General features: G+C 38.6%; 1 protein-coding gene across 1 annotated transcript; it reads left to right on the top strand.

Moving 5' to 3' along the window:
- Positions 1-425: 425 nt before the first annotated feature.
- LOC120166760 lies at positions 426-11,082 on the top strand. Its single transcript, XM_039175972.1, has 8 exons — positions 426-894; positions 1,141-1,212; positions 1,627-1,691; positions 1,866-2,022; positions 2,545-2,625; positions 2,726-2,815; positions 3,024-3,089; positions 10,880-11,082. The coding sequence occupies exons 1-8, from the start codon at positions 646-648 to the stop codon at positions 10,931-10,933; spliced, it is 834 nt and encodes a 277-aa protein (XP_039031903.1). The 5' UTR covers positions 426-645; the 3' UTR covers positions 10,934-11,082.
- The last annotated feature ends 8,900 nt before the right edge of the window (positions 11,083-19,982 follow it).

Genomic DNA, 19,982 nt, shown 5'->3' with positions numbered 1-19,982 from the left:
GGGCATGACGAGTCCCGTAAGATATATTAAATATATTCGGACAGTGAAACTCACGTTACAATGCCCATTAAAAAATAATATCCTATGAAATTCGTCACATCGACATAACGAATTCTATAGACACTGTAGTATTTATCATATATTCCAAAATAAAATTCAGAGGGTCCTATTAGGCTAAATAATCGACCTGCCTAGATTATTTACACATAAAAATGTAGTTTACGCTTCTAATAATAATATATGGAGTATCTGAGTTTAGCAGTTTCAACTGCTGAGACAGTGACGGAAAGAGAAGAAGGGGTAAACCAATATAGATTGGGTAACGCGCAATGGCCAATACGAAATTCCAAAAATAACCTTGGAGCCGTTAATGTATAAACCTACAAAACCTCTAGTCCTTGGAAAAAGGAAGCGTTGGCAGCAAAACAAATATTATTTAGAAATTTTCTCTCCGATTTATTCGTTCCCTTCATCCAGCATAAATTCCTCCATTTTCTCAGCAAAAGGTGACTTTTCTCAAGATATCCCCCCTCCTCATTTCTCCCCAAACCTCCGGTTCGCTGCTCTTACCCAGCGCGATTCCGGGGTTTATTATTATTTTTGGATTGTAAAAATTGAAAATATTTTGTCAAGTTTTTAGAAATTATGAGTAATCACCTGGTGTTGTATGTGGATCGTCTGGTGAGGCCGGTGCCATTACAGCCTGTGGAGTCGGAGGCTGCTCCCTCAACGGAGATTTCAGATACATCGTGCTCCGCGAAAGAAAAGGAAATCGTCCAAGGAGCCGAGGAAGAGGAGGAGCCGCTCATTCAAGCGGCGGAGTGCCGCATTTGCCAGGAGGAAGATTCCATTGAGAATCTTGAGACTCCTTGTGCCTGCAGCGGAAGCCTCAAGGTAATTTCTTTTATATATTTATTATTATTGTTATTATTTTGTGTTCATGATAAAAGTTTGATTAAGAATTATTAATATGATTATTATTATTATTATTATTATTATTATACCTTCTTAGAATATAAAGTGCATTTTCCTGAGTTTTCACAATTCGACTTTCAGTTTAAAGAACTTCATTAGCAAGCTAAGTTTTGCAATTAGCATTACTGCTTTGGTATTATTAATGCCATCTGTTTTAAATTGCAGTATGCGCATAGGAAATGCGTGCAGCATTGGTGCAACGAGAAAGGAGATATCATTTGCGAGATATGTCATCAGGTATTTACTTGCCTTAATTCCCTTATTAGATTTTCTTTTGGTTAGAAACATGCATTGCTTGCTCCATTTTGATTCCATCCTTTTAATTTGTCACAAGACCTTCAACTAGCTTGTGTAGGCCTTTTTTGTTTGTAAGGTATCAGAGTTTGTGGATTTTGAAAAAAGTAGCTGCAAATGAGTATGGAATGTAGGGTGTATCAAGTATCAACTGCTTTTTTAGGAAGAATATTATTTAATCATTTGAATGATGGGAAAAGCCCTTGTTTTCTTAGCACCGCCTATCATGTTCATTTCCTTTCATCCCTTACTAACACGTAAGGCTTGTTAAGTTTTTATTTCTTGTTCAGTGGCTATTGGTAATTGGTTGGTGAGTCTCCTTGCTGATGTGGTTTGCCCTTTCAATTTGCTGTGCAGCCTTATCAACCGGGTTATACTGCTCCGGCTTGTGCTCAAACTGAAGAAACTGCTATTGATATTGGGTAAGTTTGACGGTCTCCCATATAAGACATTTCTATACAATGATTGGTGGACTTATTGTAACTTGTAAGATAAAACTTACATATTCTGTGATATTTATCAAGCATGAAATCCATCACAAAGTTTGATCTAAACTTTATTTTTGCATTGTATTGTTTTCTGCATCTGTCTATTAGTGGAGTCTGGACAATCTCTGGCACCCCTCTGGATTTGGGTGATCCTCGACTCTTGGACATTGCAGAGGCAGAAAGGCAACTTTTGGAAGCAGAGTATGATGAATATGCTGCATCAAATGCCAGTGGAGTTGCCTTTTTCCGTTCAGCTGTTCTAATCGTAAGCTTTTATTTACGAAGTTGCTGGACATATTCAATTTCTTACCATGTTTAACATAAGCCCTCCACAACCCCCTCCCCTCCCCTCCCCCCCCCCCCCCCCCCCGGGTTGGGGGGTGCTGGGGTGGAATACTAATTGCATTAACAGTGGAGAAACCTACTTTTATCGTTTTACATGATTTTTGGGTTTTTAGCTCCCAACATCCCTTCATCTAAATAGAAACTTGAGGCAGTGGCACAATTGCAGTAGCCCCTCCTTCCCGTTTTCTCAACAGTGGAGAGAATAACTTATACCATCCTTTTGAGCCTTCACCTCCCAACTTTGATGTCTGAAGGAAAACCACCCAGATTCTGTCCTGGGCTACAAGTATCTCGGTTGAAATTTTTCACAAGACTAACTTTCTTTTGGTTCCTTTATTTTTCCTTTTCCCCTTGAAATCTAAAAGCAGTTAATTTCTCTTACATGACCAATTAATTAAGAATTGGCTTTCAAAATGATTGATGTTTTCTTCAATTTTGTCAGTTAATGGCCCTTCTGCTGTTGCGGCATGCATTGACTGTTCCAGATGCTGATACGGAGGACGACGTGTCTACTTTTTTCTCTGTAAGTTTTACCTCAAGCTGCATCCCATATTTCACATTAACACTTCTTTAAGCATATGCATTGAGCCATTTTCTCTTAAATTGTTTGGTTATTTGTGCAGCTTTTCTTGCTTCGTGCTGCTGGATTTCTCTTGCCATGCTACATAATGGCTTGGGCCGTCAGTATATTACAGCGACAAAGACAAAGACAGGTTATTATCTCTTTACTTATATTTCAATTTTAAAACTTGTGTGTGTTTCCTGGCGGAGGAGACCAAGAAAAGTGGCAAGTTAAACATATATTCCTTTTCCGTTTTTATCCACCCCTCTCATCGCTTTTCTTCAGACCTTGAATCCTTACATCACAGACATGATTTTATATATGAGTTGATATTGAAGCTTATATCATTGTCGTATCAGGAAGCAGCGGCATTGACTGCAACGCAGATCGCTTTTGTACTACAATCCGGGCAACGCAGGGGTGTGCATTTTACAGGGGTTTTTACATAACTGACACCGTTTGATTTTAATTTTACTTTTCTGACACCGTTTGATCAATATTTCCAGAACTAGCACCCTTTCTGCTGAGTTGGCAAAGGCGCGTCCCCGGGGGCGCGCTTTACCCGTGTTTTTCGCTGAGTTGGATGCCACGTGTGAAAGGCGCGTCCCCGGGGACGCGCCTTTGCCAACTCAGCAGACACGTATTTTGTTTATAATAAATAGTTTATTTTTATTATTATTATAAATTAATAATATATTATGTAAAATGTTTCGATTATAATGTAAGAATTATCAAGTTTCGAGTATTTTTGATTTTGATTATTGATCTATTAATTTATCAGTTAATTATTTAAATGTTATCAATCTAGTCAATATTTAACGAAAATATTGATGCATAAGTTAATAAATTAGTATGATTACATATTTAATCTTCAAGACTTACATATTTTATAAAATTAGTCTTATTGAAAATTTAATTTAATAAATTTAAAAGTTATAACGAAAAAATTATAACTAATAATATTAAATATTATATTAAATAATTATATTAAATATATTTATGTATTTAAAAGTTAAAAAAATTTATTTAGGTGTACATACATTGACAAATTATATAAATGCAATAACATTAAATTATTAGAAATAAAAACATTCATTTAAAAACTTTAATTACATAAGAGTTAACGGTTATATGATGATAACAGAGCTGGGCATTTTTTTCTATTGTGCCCGATGTTTCTACAATGCCCACATCGTTTTTGTTCTGTTGACTTCTCCCGAATATCCATATCACAATGTATTCTAGTAGATTTTGGATGACCTGAGTCCCTCAATAGCAATGGATCTGGTACAATTGTAAGCCAAGTTTGAATCTCATTTGGGTATCTTTCGTTTCCTATGGGCGGAAACTCAAATTCATATACCTTGAAAACTTGTGAAAGTTGGTATACGGGATCAACATAATTTTTGTAGTCCAAATGCGAATGTGAGCAAGCAGCAATGACATGAGAGCATGGATATTTGAGTGCTTGAAAGAAACCACAATCGCACCACCTCTCTTGCAGATTAACTCTGAAAGAGTTAGCTTCAATCCCTTGCAGCGGACGTGGCATTTCGGTTACACGAAACAATTCACGGGTGCGAGAAAAATTTGTAACTAACATCCCATTTGATGTAACCACTTTTTTCTGTAAATCGGCTACTAGTCTTGGGTGGTAAATATGTCCGTTTTGCATCCAAGTAAGAGCTTGTCCACCGAGTTTTGCAAAGAGTTGACCCAAACGAAAATAAGTCGTTTTGACCAACGCCGTGACTGGTAAATGACGCGCCCCCTTTAAGGTTGAATTTATTGCTTCAGCCAAGTTTGTTTTCATATGACCATAGCGATACCCCCCGTCATATGCATTTGTCCACATTTCTTTGCTGATGTCCATAATGTACTCGCACCCCTTCTTATTTTTGCCAAACAGCTCTTGTAGCATCGACTCAAACCTTTGAGGTAAGAGTTCGTAACCTAAGCCATTAGGAATATGTAATAGTTAATATGAAGTATAAATAAGTAATAAGAAATTGATAGAAAAATTGGGAAAAAGTAACATACCCATCCGCACGACTAACTGACGTTCATCGTTCTTCTTGTATTTTCCGTAATAGTTTGCAGCAATATGACGGACACAATAACGATGTTGAACATGTGGAGGTCTATACATTTTACCCAAAGAGTCCATTGCTGCTTTTATCCCGGCTCCTCGGTCTGAAATAATGCATAGTCGTTCCCTGGTGACAACATGTAAACGTAAATTTTTAAGGAAAAAAGCCCAAGACTCAGTGTCTTCTCCTTGAACGAGGGAAAACGCAACAGGAAGAATATTGCGGTTTCCATCTTGGACCACAGCCAATAATAAAACTTGCTTGTATTTCCCATACAAGAAAGTACCATCAATTTGGACAATTGGTTTACAGTACTTGACTGCATTAATACACTGAGGGTAAGTCCAAAAGACTCGGTAAAATTGGCAGCGATCGCGAACCATTCGATCATTCACGTAATGATGTTGAGTTTCGAATTCAACAATTGTCCCGGGATTAAGTCTTTGCACAACATGAAACCAACTGGGCAGCTCGTTGTAAGAGGAATCCCATTCGCCATGAAGTTTGCAAATGGCATTCTGTTTTGCCAACCACGCTTTTTTATATGAGACAGTGTACCCATATTGTGACTGTATAGCAGAAATCAACAATGCAACAGCTATATGAGAGCTTTGCTTCACAATGGGCATGATTGCTTGACAAATAATGTTGGAGTCCAAGTTGGGATGATCCTGGTTTATACCTGTTGCACAACATGTATGAGGACCGTTGTATCTGGTTAGTTCCCATAAGTTGTTCTTCCTCTTCCTCTTTGATACACGGACCATCCATTGACATCCGTTGTGACGTTGGACGCAGTAGCAGACATATTTCTCCGTGTTAGATCGATCAACTCGGGACTGAACTGAGTTACGAATATTGTAACTCTTTATTGCCATCATTGCTTCCTCCTTCGATGCGAACTCCATTCCAATATGTAAATTACCGTCATTGACTGATGATTGAAGTCCATAGTTGCCAACATCAGGAAGATCTGGAAATTCAGGCTCATACATTGCATCGTAATCAGCCTCATACATATGTGCAGGAAGTTCGGCTGGTGTTGTATTTATCGGAACGTCATCCTCGTCATCATCAGAATGTACGTTAAACTGTGGTGAGTCAGGTTCAACGAATAATCCCGTTTCAGCACCATCTGCACCTGGCTCCCGAAGAGGTTCTTCTGGTGGAGATGAGGGTTCCTCCGATAATCCAATGTTGAGGTCAAATAAGTTCCCGCTTGCGTGTCCTCCCCTTGAACTTGAGGCCATTGTATCATGTGGGATGTGAATAGACTGTCGTCTCGATGGCATTTCCATATGTAAGTCGAAAACATTGGCAGATGAATGTCTGCCCCTTGAAGTAGAAGAGATGTTGCCATATGGATTATTGGTGAAGCCACGTGGGTTGAGATCATAAGCAGTTGCAGATGAATGCCATCCTATTGAACTTGATGGCATGGTATATGGCGTTGGATCCGCCATTAATGATGTGAAATCATTACAGATAAGTTGTGTCGGGCTATCAACTTGATCTGTTTGATATGCAATGCCAAAGTGAGAGGAATATGAGAGACCACGAGTTACACGAACCTCAATAAAAGTGGCATACATTTCAATAAGAGATTGTGAACTCCCCATATGAGCATCAACCATCATAGAAACATCATCATCGTTTGAAAGCTGAAATGATGTATACGTGAGCGGAAAAAGTTCAGTAGGAAATCTGTATTGAAGTGAAGATAGTCTTCTCTGGCCTGCTACACGAATCTTTAACGAAATTTTTGTGATTAACTCCTCAATTGTGATGTTTCTCTTCAAGGTTAAGGGGATATAATGACCTGACTCAAAAACAACCCCCTCTTCAGCTTCCTTAATTTCTCCATCATACAAAACAACAACAGAAAGACGACTCATTTTCAGAGAATTTGAGAATTTAGAGTTTGGGAATTTGAGAATTTGAAAGATTGTGAACTGAAGTTTGTTTTGAAAGTTTATAATACGTTGCATATAATAGTTTCTATAATCGGTTCACTATTCACATGAAGGCGCGTTCCCGGGGACGCGCCTTCCATTATTTCGTCAGAGAATATTATCATTGCCCTATTATGTCATTCATGTCCCTCGGGGACACTAGATATATCAGTACCTATTATTTCACTATTCACGTGAAGGCGCGTTCCCGGGGGCGGGCCTTCCATTATTTCGTCAGAGAATATTATCATTGCCCTATTATGTCATTCATGTCCCTCGGGGACACTAGATATATCAGTACCTATTATTTCACTATTCACGTGAAGGCGCGTTCCCGGGGCGCGCCTTCCATTATTTCGTCAGAGAATATTATCATTGCCCTATTATGTCATTCATGTCCCTCGGGGACACTAGATATATCAGTACCTATTATTTCACTATTCACGTGAAGGCGCGTTCCCGGGGCGCGCCTTCCATTATTTCGTCAGAGAATATTATCATTGCCCTATTATGTCATTCATGTCCCTCGGGGACACAAGATATATCAGTACCTATTATTTCACTATTCACATGAAGGCGCGTTCCCGGGGGCGCGCCTTCCATTATTTCGTCAGAGAATATTATCATTGCCCTATTATGTCATTCATGTCCCTCGGGGACACTAGATATATCAGTACCTATTATTTCACTATTCACGTGAAGGCGCGTTCCCGGGGGCGCGCCTTCCATTATTTCGTCAGAGAATATTATCATTGCCCTATTATGTCACTCATGTCCCTCGGGGAATAACTTAAATTTAACTTCTTTTGAATGTTCAACAAGTTAAGAATAACTTAAATTAAAACGTTATGTGAAGTTTGAATAAATTAGATAAAATGTTATTGATAAATTGAATAAATGTGAAGTGATAAGTTGATTGTGACATTGAAATTGTATGGAATGAGCATTGAAATGTGACATTGAATAAATTGCCAATTCACCCCCCTCTTGGTTGATTCCGTCGATCGATGAACTCAACATAAGTTGATTTTAATGTATACGTTTTAATATATATGTTAATGATAAAATCATATGTATGGATAAATTTAATTTCAATTTAAGTATTGTGAACTATAATTGGAATATAACTTTTAATTTCGAATACAATTGGAATATTAAGTTAAAATTTAATGTTAAATTTCGAATACTATAATTTATATTTTAAATTTAAATTTGAATAATATTATTTTTATTTTTATTTTAAATTTCGAATAATATAATTTGTATTTTAAAAACATTTATCAAACATTTAATGTTAAATGTGAATAAAAAATAACATTAAAAATATGTATGTAACAACCATGAAACATTTAAATAACATAACCAAATTACATAAAATTCTGAAATTTAATTATTTAAATAACATTAAATATAACTGGATCACCGATGCCGTCGTCTCGAATGAGTTCCACATGGCGGTGGTTGCCTATTTCGTGGAGGATTTCTTCGTGGAACTTGTTCTTCAGTCTCCTCATCTTCACTATCATCATCAGCAGCATTTTCTTCATTTGGTGTAGATGACGCTGAAGGGGCTGAAGGGCCTGTATAAAATAACGACCCTGGAGGAGTGCTAGTAACAATCCCACCGCTCCCCGGGAACTGTGGAAACTGTGGAAACATTGGCATCGATGTATGTGATCCAGATGAAGATTGAGGTGTCTGCGGAGAAGCACCACCAGCCAAATAAGATGCATATGAAGCATATGCTGGATCATTAAGCATAGTCGTATATGCACCTCCATATGGTATAAAACCCTGCGGGCTAGGCATGTAACCTGGCGGGCTAGGCATGTAACCTGGCGGGCTAGGAATGTAACCCTGCGGGCTCGGAATGTAACCCTGCGGAGATGGCATATAAACTGGTGGGCTTGGCATATGAAGTGGAGGGCTGGGCATGTACCCCTGCGGCATCGACGAATAAGGATGTTGTGGTGGGACTGATGCAGAATCGGTAGCGCCTTCTCTCCGTCCACGCGTCGGGGGACGATGATATTGAGACGGTTGACGTCTTTCTCGGCGCCTAGGAATGTTAACCCCTCGTGCTTCCGCCGAAAGTAGAAACGGCTTCCCATTTTCATTAAACCAGTCCATATAGTTATCCGTAACCATATGACCAGTTTCAGCGTAATATTGTCGAGGGGCCAACAGTGTATATCGGTTCTCCCAAAGCGCAATCCAATCTCTGTGTCTCACCACCCAGTTAACATCTTTCTTTCCCCGTCTATCTATGTTATGCACGTCGTCTAAATTTCTAGGAGCTCCAGGAATATATTGCGTACAACCATACTGACGGAGCACGCGATCAACTGGATGCCACTCAATAATAGCATAACATATAAGAGGTATAACCGATATCCATACCTCTAATGACCCACTAAGGTGGGGTGGGATGCAAGCTTTCACTTCATCGCTCGCATAAGGTATCCACTGAAACTGAAATATAAATATACAATTCAAATAAATAAAATATTCTAATTATATCTAACATTTTAAATTAAAATATTAATAATTAAACAAATTTAAAAACATACCTCAGACCCAGCTTTCGTATCAATAAGTAAACGAATTTCCTCTAAAACAGTAGGTATACTTTTATGGTCCTTTCTTTTCATCGACCACCTATGAAATATAATATAAACTAAATATCACCCTATTTAATTGAAAATATTTAAATCAAAATTTAGTTCGAAAATTACCTCAACAATAAGGGGAATACGTATGGTTCATTCACGATCGGGCATAAGAAAGGCATGCGGAACCACGCCCATGATTGTAGAAGCAGAAGACATCCACCGATAGCAGTTTTCTTATAATTCGTCGCCCGACACATTTCTCTAAAGAGAAATGCCAAAACTGCAGCACCCCAACTATATCTTCCAGCTTCATCAAAATCGATCAGATGCCGCAACCACATACAATGCACCTGGTTGCGAGATTTGTCGGGCATCAATATTCCTCTAATTATTCGTAGAATATATGCCCGAGCACATGCCTTTGCTTGATCCTCTGAAGCATTTTCATTTAAAACCTCAAAATTAGCTTTCAACCAAGATAAAGCTATTCTACCTCCATTAAACTCTGGCGGAGCAGCTCCAAGATAATCAATGCACATTGATTGCCAATCACCATCCGCCATACCACACATCATATTTCCGTCGACGGGAAGCCCCAGATGCATAGAGACATCCTCCAATGTAATTGTTGCCTCTCCACATGGAAGGTGAAAAGTGTGTGTCTCGGGCCTCCACCTCTCAATCAGTGCAGAAATTAGGACAGGTTCGAGTTTGCAACCGCCTATAATTGTTGCAATATACCCGAACCCAGCAGAAGCCAAATATGGCAAAATACGTTCCGATGTCGGTATACGTGGATTTTTAATAAAAGTTTCTAAAATACGATCAGCATCCTAAATAATATATATTATAAAAAGTAAAAATTAATATAAATTCATAATAACTTTAAAATAAAAATAAATTTAAATATTAACATTAATTATAAAAAATATTACCATATCGCTAAAATGTCTGGAGATATGATCAATATCCAATCGCAACAGCATTTCGTTTTCCATTATAACTGTAGACAAAACAATATAATTAGCAAAAAAATTAATAATTCTAATAAATAATAATTATATAAATATTATTTTAATAAAAAAATAATATTTACATAATATATTAATATAAAAATAATAACTATTTAAAAAATACTAACATAAAAATAAATTTCTTACCACTAATAACAAATTTAAAACTCAAATATTTGGAGAATTTGAGTATATAAGAGATGAGAAGATGATTTTGGTGTGAAGAATGAGTGAGGGTTGAGGGGGTTTATATAGGGGAGGAGGAGGGGTAGTTAGGAAAAACGGATGGGGGCATTTATGACATTTAATGAAAGGCGCGTCCCCGGGGATGCGCCTTCCACACGTGTCTGCTGATATGGCAAAGGCGCGTCCCCGGGGACGCGCCTTTCACACGTGGCATCCAACTCAGCGAAAACACGGGTAAAGCGCGTCCCCGGGGACGCGCCTTTGCCAACTCAGCAGAAAGGGTGCTAGTTTTGGAAATATTGGTCGAACGGTGTTAGAAAAGTAAAATTAAAAACAAACAGTGTCAGTTATGTAATTTAGCCCATTTTACAATAGCATCAGGGCCCACAGTGACCACCCATCAGGAAAGTGCTTGACTTATTATAGGGAGGCATGAAACCCTCCGCTTAAAATTAAACTGGTCGTTGATGAACAAATGAAAGATTGTTCCCCTTATTGATAGACTCGGAAAGCTTTATGATTTTTATTCTGTTTGTCCCCAAATAGATATAGTTTGTATCCATCATTGTGTATATGTATATATGAGCTTTGAATCACTTAAGCTTGAGATGTCTGGTACTTAATGCAAAATTATCTCCACTGGATAAATGATCAAATTATTCAAAGTTTCTCAGATTCAGTGGTAAAGGGGAGAGTTATTTAAGAAAGATTCTGAACAGACATTATCAGACAATTAAAAAAAAAATTCTGATTCAAATCATTATCGACTTGAATTCATATGAGTGGACAATTTTTCGGGGTGGAAATTGTTTTGCCATCTCTAATACTAACTTCGGTGGAGTTTGTTCCTAGGATTATTGTTATTGTTAGAGGAGAAACTTATTCAACTTTCATGGAAACCTATATGCAAGTGTTTTTTTTTAGTAATGGTAACTCATTATTGTTTCGTTTGATCAAACTCAAGTAACGTTAAGCGCTAAAACATACACTTGTAATCAATAGCGGATTTAAAAAAATAATTGAGGGTAGACACGCATTAACAACATAATTTTTTTTTATCTTAGGTTAGATACAAATAAAATTTTAAGATAAACGCAAATAATAAAATAAATAATTAATAAAAAAAATCGAATTTCAACGTCGGCATTTCCACATCCTATGCACAACGTGCATACGCCACTGCCTGGAACCATATCATATATGCATGGAAAGTAAACAAGAGTAGGCGCATTATATGTATGGATTGTAAAATATTATTTAGAGGTCATGGGTTCGAACATCAGTTACTACAATGATTGAACGTCCATTATCAAATGGTTGAGAATATTTATAACAAATACTACTTTGTAATAATCTTAGCTTAATAAATAATAATAATAAAATTAAATAGGCTGGCTCACGTAGTTCCATGGACATCTCGCCTCCAACCATATCCGAGAGCGTTTAGACCTCTTTGTGGCCTCTTGTAGTTGGTTACATTTATTCAAAGATTATGTGACAAGCTCGGATCCTTCCAGTACCTCTGATCACTCGAGTATCAACATGAATATTCACAGCACAATAATTATGGGGAATCGGCACAGAAGGAGCGATTACTTTAAGTTTGATATTTGTTGGTAATGCTCAATCCCACATAGTGTTGGAAACACTATTGGGAATGGTATTTAAGGCTTGACATTCCACTTCCTTGTTGAGTGATAGAGAACAAGGGGGGCTCTCGCGCACCGCCGCCGCCGTCCGTCCGTCTCGTCTCGTCTCGTCTCGTCTCTCGGCTCGGCTCGGCTCGGCTCGGCTCGGCTCGGCTCGGCTCGGCTCGGCTCGGCTCGGCTCGGGTCGTGGTCGTGGTCGTGGTCGTGGTCGTGGTCGTGGTAATACGTGTCTTCGACACGTCCGCGCGGATACTATCTTTTTAGAGAAAATTCTTGAGGAATTTCTCTTTGAAAGAAACAAATGGAAAATGTGAAAGATATCAACTGATATTTATAGGCTGCTGAGGACTGTTTGAATTTCAAATAATAACAGCTGAATTATTATTTTTTATCAGAAATTAAACAGTTTATTCCTAAATTAAATCAGAAACGTTAAGATGTACCTGGACTGATTTACAGCTTTGTACAGAGGAGACAAGCTGTTAATATCAGGAGTTACAGGAGTTATTTGATTTAATTCCAGGGGTTACATGATATAATTTCGGGAGTTATAACAGCTGAATAATGATACAATGAACCTGGACTATTTCTGAGTCAGGTTCATCTAGACGTTTCAGCTGTTACAAATAAGAGGTTTAATCCTGAAATTTTATGGACGATTTTAACCCTATTTCTAGCCTATAAATAGAGAGCTATATTCAGCTTCTCAACTCACTCCAAAACATTTTACAATTCACTTACAAAGTGTTTTCTAAAGTTCTCTCCGTGAGTTCTCTCTGAGTGCTTTCCGATCAGAAGTACAATACCACCAGCAGTCCACTCCGGTTTCGGGTGTACGGAATTTGGAGCGACCGTGTTAACCTCGGGGGACGGTCCGCCTACTGCAGCGATTACACACATCGAGGCGAATTCGTTTCTAAGGCAGTGGTTCTTACCACGACACGGTTTACGAATCTGTTCTTCTTAATTACTGTTTATATTTTCAGTCAGTGCTAACGGTGTAGTTTTGCAGTTCATATATCCAACAATTTAGAAACGAATTTCCATAAACTGCAATCATGTCGACACCTTTGAGCAAACTCATTCCCGATCTTTCCAAGCTCGATGCACTTGATGGAAAGAACTATAGAAGGTGGTCCCAAAGAATTCTGATATTCTTCGAGCAACTTGATCTTGATTACGTGTTGCTCAAGCCACCACCTACCATGCCACCAACCCCAGCTGTCGGTAATGATGCGGATACGATCCTCAATGATGATGCCTTAGCAACTACCGCCGCCGTTCTCGCTACCTACGAGAAATACGAGAAGGATAACAAGACGGTACGAGGACATTTGCTCAGCCACATGTCAAATAAACTATTTGATATGTTCCTTAGAGAAAGGAGTGCCAAGACAATATGGGACACTCTCGACAAGAAGTATGGTGCGGATGATGCGGGGATAAAGAAGTACGTTGTCGGTGAATGGCTCAAATTCCAGATGACAGACGACAAACCAATAATGGATCAAGTCCATGACTATGAGAACTTAGTCGCTGACATCATCGCTGAAGGGATGCAAATGTGTGAGGTGCTGCAAGCCAATGTACTCATTGAGAAGCTGCCCAAGTCCTGGTCCGATTACCGCAACTCTCTTAAGCATAAGAAGAGAGACATTTCGCTTGAAGAACTTGTGGGCCATATGAAGATTGAAGAAGCCAACCGTTTAAAAGATAAGCTTACTAATTCTATGAGTAATTTATCTTTTAGAGCTAACTTGGTTGAGTCTAATTTAAGAAGATCATGAAACGTGGGAATCAAGACAAAAAGACGAAACCACAGAAGGCTACCAACTTCAAGAAGTCAGGAAAGGCCAAACTGGAAGGAAAGACGTTCAAGTGTTATGTCTGCGGTTTACCTGGCCACAAAGCTTACCAATGCCAACACCGCTCAGACCGCCAAAATGACAACAAGCCACAGATGCACGTTGTAGAAGAAGATGATGATATCATTGCTGCGGTGGTCTCAGAAGTTAATCTGGTGGAGAACAGTTCAGAATGGGTAGTTGACACTGGCGCTTCGAAGCATTTCTGCGCAAGGAAGGAGTTTTTCACCGAGTTCGAGGATGGAAACACTGGTGAACGTGTGTACATGGGGAACTCTAGCAGCTCTGAAGTGCTAGGCAAAGGCAAGGTTTTACTCAAGCTGACTTCTGGTAAAACTCTGGCTTTAAATAATGTTCTGTATGTACCTGCCTTGCGTAGAAATTTGATAAGTGGTGGGCTTCTGAATAAGGCAGGCATTAAGTTAGTTTTTGAGGCAGATAAACTTGTACTTTCCCGAAATGGTGATTATGTGGGGAAAGGGTTTTTAAGCAATGGTTTATTTGTCATAGAAACTCAATTTAATGAAAATAAAGCTACCACTTCTGCTTATATTGTTGAATCCATTGATATGTGGCATGCTAGATTAGGACACGTGAATATTCATGCTTTAAAGAAATTAATGAATATGAATGTTCTGCCTAAACTAGACACAACTAGCTTTAACAAATGTGAGATTTGTGTAGAAGCTAAACATACTAGACCTCACTTTAAGACTGTTTCTAATAGAAAGACTGAACTGTTAGAACTTATTCATACTGATCTAGCAGATTTTAGAAACACTGAAAGTAAAGGAGGAAAACACTACTACATAACTTTTGTAGATGATTATTCAAGATATACAAAAGTTTATCTCCTAAGAACTAAAGATGAAGCTGAAAACTTCTTTCTTATTTATAAGGCAGAAGTTGAAAATCAGTTAGAAAGGAGAATCAAACGGGTTAGATCTGATAGAGGTGGTGAATATGGATCTAATTTCTTAAAAGATATTTGTGAAAAGAATGGCATAATTCATGAAACATCAGCCCCCTATTTTCCTCAACAGAATGGTATAGCCGAAAGGAAAAATAGAACTTTAAAAGAGATGATGAATTCTTTACTAATAAGTTCCGGGTTATCTGATAACATATGGGGGGAGGCCATTCTATCAGCAACTCATATCTTGAACCGAGTTCCTCATAAGAAATTAGATTCTACCCCATATGAATTGTGGAAAGGATACGCTCCTAAATTACAATACCTGAAAGTGTGGGGTGTCTGGCTAAAGTGGGCTTGCCAGATTTTAAGAAGTCCACCATCGGACCTAAAACCGTTGATGCAGTGTTTATAGGGTATGCTACGAATAGTGCTGCATACAGATTCATGCTTTTACAAGATTATTCTATTTGTGAATCAAGAGATGCTGTTTTCTTTGAAAATACTTTTCCTTTAAAGGAACCGAGAATAAATATTGAAACACAAATAGAATATATTCCATCAACTTCTTCTAGTAATCCTGCTAGGTCTTTTGAACAAATTGATTTTGAGCCTAGAAGAAGTAAAAGGCAAAGAGTTGAAACCTCTTTTGGACCAGACTTTATTACTTCCTTTATTTCTGAGATAAATGATTTAGACTTCATTTCAGATCCTATAGCTCAAATTTTTCTATTAGATGAGGATCCTAAAACTTTTGAAGAAGCTATAAGATCTATCGATGCTAGTTTTTGGAAAAGCGCTGTTAATGATGAACTAGAATCGATAATGTCTAATCATACTTGGGAATTAGTTGACTTGCCTAAGGGATTCAAACCAATCTCCAACAAATGGGTCTTCCGGAAGAAACTAAGGCCAGATGGTTCGATTCAGCGGTACAAGGCAAGGTTAGTCGTCAAAGGGTTCACTCAAAGGTTTGGTTTAGACTACTTTGATACATACTCTCCCGTTACAAAAATCTCAACGATTCGTGCATTATTTGCACTAGCCTCTATTCATAAGTTGCAGGTACATCAATGGATGTTAAGACTGCTTTCTTGAATGGGGATCTAGATGAGGAGATTTACATGGAGCAACCACTAGGTTTTGAGGCACCTGGTATGGAAGGCAAAGTTTGTAGACTCAAAAAGTCACTCTATGGACTTAAGCAGGCTCCTAAACAGTGGTATGAGAAATTTCATAAAACTATTCTTAGTTTTGGTTTTGTTGTGAATGGTTCGGATGCTTGTGTGTATTCGAAGATGTTTGAAACTGAATGTGTTATCATAAGTCTTTATGTTGATGACATGTTGATTTTCAGTTCTAACATTGAGTCCATTAACAAAGTTAAAAATTTCTTGTCCACTAAGTTTGAGATGACAAATTTGGGAGAAGTAGATGTAATCTTAGGAGTCAAAGTTACCAAAACTGAGAAGGGATTTTCTTTATGTCAAGCACATTATATAGAGAAAGTGCTAAAGAAATTTGACAGTTTTGATGTCGTCCCTGTTCGAACTCCTTATGACCCTAGCATACATCTAGTTAAGAATAAAGGAAGTAGTGTTTCCCAAACTGAATATGCTAAATTAATCGGAAGTTTAATGTTCTTAATGAACTATACTCGGCCTGATATTGCTTATGCCGTGAGTAGACTAAGTAGATATACTCATAATCCGAGTGGTGAGCACTGGATTGCGCTTAAACGCTTACTAAAGTATCTTAAGGGTACTGTGAATTGGAAACTTGAGTTTGTTGGCTTTCCTGCGGTATTGGAAGGATATTGTGATGCCAACTGGGTTTCTGATAATGATGAGGTAAGCTCTACAAGCGGGTATGTTTTTACTTTGGGTGGAGCAGCGATCTCGTGGAAATCATCAAAGCAGACTTGTATTGCTCGTTCTACCATGGAGTCAGAGTTTATAGCTCTTGACCTAGCTGGGCAAGAAGCCGAGTGGCTCAGAAGCTTGTTAGCAGATATTCCGTTGTGGGGAAGACCGACTCCTCCAGTTTCATTGTTGTGTGATTCACAAGCTGCAATATGTGTGGCTAAGAACCAAGCTTACAATGGTAAGAAAAGACACATTCGCATAAGACATGAATCAGTTAGACACTTGATAAAGAATGGAGTGCTCTCTTTAGAGTATGTGAAGTCGGAAAGGAACCTAGCAGATCCACTTACCAAAGGGTTAAGTCGGAAGCTGGTCCTAGATTCATCGAGGGGGATGGGTCTAAAGCCCATTGGTTGAGGAATTCATGGTGGATACCCAACTTAGTTATCTAAGTTCCATGTGGTCAAACGAAACCATGGAAAGACTCATAGTGCACATTCCTACTGCCTATCCCTATGATGAATAATGTGCATGCCCAGGATGAGCTTAATTGCTCTTAATAAATTCATAGCCCAGGCTTTGGGTGGTCTTAGTGAGAAAGACTTGATGAATTTACCGATTTTGGCTGAATATCTATTCTTAATAAGTTCATAACCCAGACCGAGTGGGTAGGAAATGATGAACTTACCGACAGAAAGGTTGAGTTTGTTAAACTCTTAATAAATTCAAATCCAAGTATTTGGATGGTTCTAGTGAGAAGGACTTATTGAATTTACCGATAAATGAGGTTGAATATTTATTCTTAATGACTTCTTAGCCCAGAGTTTGGGTGGTTCATTTATAATGAACTTGAAAAAAGTCACCAAACCCTTTGTGAGGTTGAGCTATTATAAAAGCTCTTAATTATTTCATATTCCTTTTTAAAGGGTGGTTTATGTTGAGATAAACTTGATGAAATAACCTATGTAAGTGAGAAGGGTTAGCCGCCTTCTATGAAAAATGTTGGACTGTTTTTCTAGCACACTTACTAGAATCCTGAGGTAAGATGGCCAAATATATACGTTTGTATATATATATCTTACACATCGAGGACTCAGGTGGATGAAGGGGTTAGTTGTGTGTTATGAGTTTACCCTGATCTTAGAAAGTTCCAGACTAGTTTCACTTATCTAAGAGAAGGATTGCTCATCATCACTATGTACTAGTTCCAGATATGTTCACTAGTGCTTAAGCAACTAATCTCGCTATTACTCTTCTGGAAAGCTTGTTTTCGAGTTTCAGAAGATTTCTTTCGCATTAGTGGGGGAATGTTGGTAATGCTCAATCCCACATAGTGTTGGAAACACTATTGGGAATGGTATTTAAGGCTTGACATTCCACTTCCTTGTTGAGTGATAGAGAACAAGGGGGGCTCTCGCGCACCGCTGCTGCCGTCCGTCCGTCTCGTCTCGTCTCGGCTCGGCACGGCTCGGCTCGGCTCGTGGTCGTGGTCGTGGTCGTGGTCGAGGTCGAGGTCGTGGTCGTGGTCGTGGTCGTGGTCGTGGTCGTGGTAATACGTGTCTTCGACACGTCCGCGCGGATACTATCTTTTTAGAGAAAATTCTTGAGGAATTTCTCTTTGAAAGAAACAAATGGAAAATGTGAAAGATATCAACTGATATTTATAGGCTGCTGAGGACTGTTTGAATTTCAAATAATAACAGCTGAATTATTATTTTTTATCAGAAATTAAACAGTTTATTCCTAAATTAAATCAGAAACGTTAAGATGTACCTGGACTGATTTACAGCTTTGTACAGAGGAGACAAGCTGTTAATATCAGGAGTTACAGGAGTTATTTGATTTAATTCCAGGGGTTACATGATATAATTTCGGGAGTTATAACAGCTGAATAATGATACAATGAACCTGGACTATTTCTGAGTCAGGTTCATCTAGACGTTTCAGCTGTTACAAATAAGAGGTTTAATCCTGAAATTTTATGGACGATTTTAACCCTATTTCTAGCCTATAAATAGAGAGCTATATTCAGCTTCTCAACTCACTCCAAAACATTTTACAATTCACTTACAAAGTGTTTTCTAAAGTTCTCTCCGTGAGTTCTCTCTGAGTGCTTTCCGATCAGAAGTACAATACCACCAGCAGTCCACTCCGGTTTCGGGTGTACGGAATTTGGAGCGACCGTGTTAACCTCGGGGGACGGTCCGCCTACTGCAGCGATTACACACATCGAGGCGAATTCGTTTCTAAGGCAGTGGTTCTTACCACGACACGGTTTACGAATCTGTTCTTCTTAATTACTGTTTATATTTTCAGTCAGTGCTAACGGTGTAGTTTTGCAGTTCATATATCCAACAATTTAGAAACGAATTTCCATAAACTGCAATCATGTCGACACCTTTGAGCAAACTCATTCCCGATCTTTCCAAGCTCGATGCACTTGATGGAAAGAACTATAGAAGGTGGTCCCAAAGAATTCTGATATTCTTCGAGCAACTTGATCTTGATTACGTGTTGCTCAAGCCACCACCTACCATGCCACCAACCCCAGCTGTCGGTAATGATGCGGATACGATCCTCAATGATGATGCCTTAGCAACTACCGCCGCCGTTCTCGCTACCTACGAGAAATACGAGAAGGATAACAAGACGGTACGAGGACATTTGCTCAGCCACATGTCAAATAAACTATTTGATATGTTCCTTAGAGAAAGGAGTGCCAAGACAATATGGGACACTCTCGACAAGAAGTATGGTGCGGATGATGCGGGGATAAAGAAGTACGTTGTCGGTGAATGGCTCAAATTCCAGATGACAGACGACAAACCAATAATGGATCAAGTCCATGACTATGAGAACTTAGTCGCTAACATCATCGCTGAAGGGATGCAAATGTGTGAGGTGCTGCAAGCCAATGTACTCATTGAGAAGCTGCCCAAGTCCTGGTCCGATTACCGCAACTCTCTTAAGCATAAGAAGAGAGACATTTCGCTTGAAGAACTTGTGGGCCATATGAAGATTGAAGAAGCCAACCGTTTAAAAGATAAGCTTACTAATTCTATGAGTAATTTATCTTTTAGAGCTAACTTGGTTGAGTCTAAATTTAAGAAGATCATGAAACGTGGGAATCAAGACAAAAAGACGAAACCACAGAAGGCTACCAACTTCAAGAA

This window comes from Hibiscus syriacus, unplaced genomic scaffold, assembly GCF_006381635.1.
Source record: "Hibiscus syriacus cultivar Baekdansim isolate YM2019G1 unplaced genomic scaffold, ASM638163v2 tig00003041_pilon, whole genome shotgun sequence".
NCBI classification, from domain to species: Eukaryota; Viridiplantae; Streptophyta; class Magnoliopsida; order Malvales; family Malvaceae; genus Hibiscus; species Hibiscus syriacus.
The sequence above is the reverse complement of the archived record's forward strand: the minus strand, read 5'-3'. Positions and strand labels throughout refer to the sequence as shown.

Excerpts from the sequence above, each read along its gene's own strand:
- LOC120166760 (XM_039175972.1), top strand. The coding sequence starts at position 646 with ATGAGTAATCACCTGGTGTTGTATGTGGATCGTCTGGTGAGGCCGGTG. Across the intron at positions 2,816-3,023 it reads AGCGACAAAGACAAAGACAG|GAAGCAGCGGCATTGACTGC; the intron begins GTTATTATCTCT and ends TTGTCGTATCAG. Across the intron at positions 3,090-10,879 it reads CCGGGCAACGCAGGGGTGTG|CATTTTACAATAGCATCAGG; the intron begins CATTTTACAGGG and ends TGTAATTTAGCC.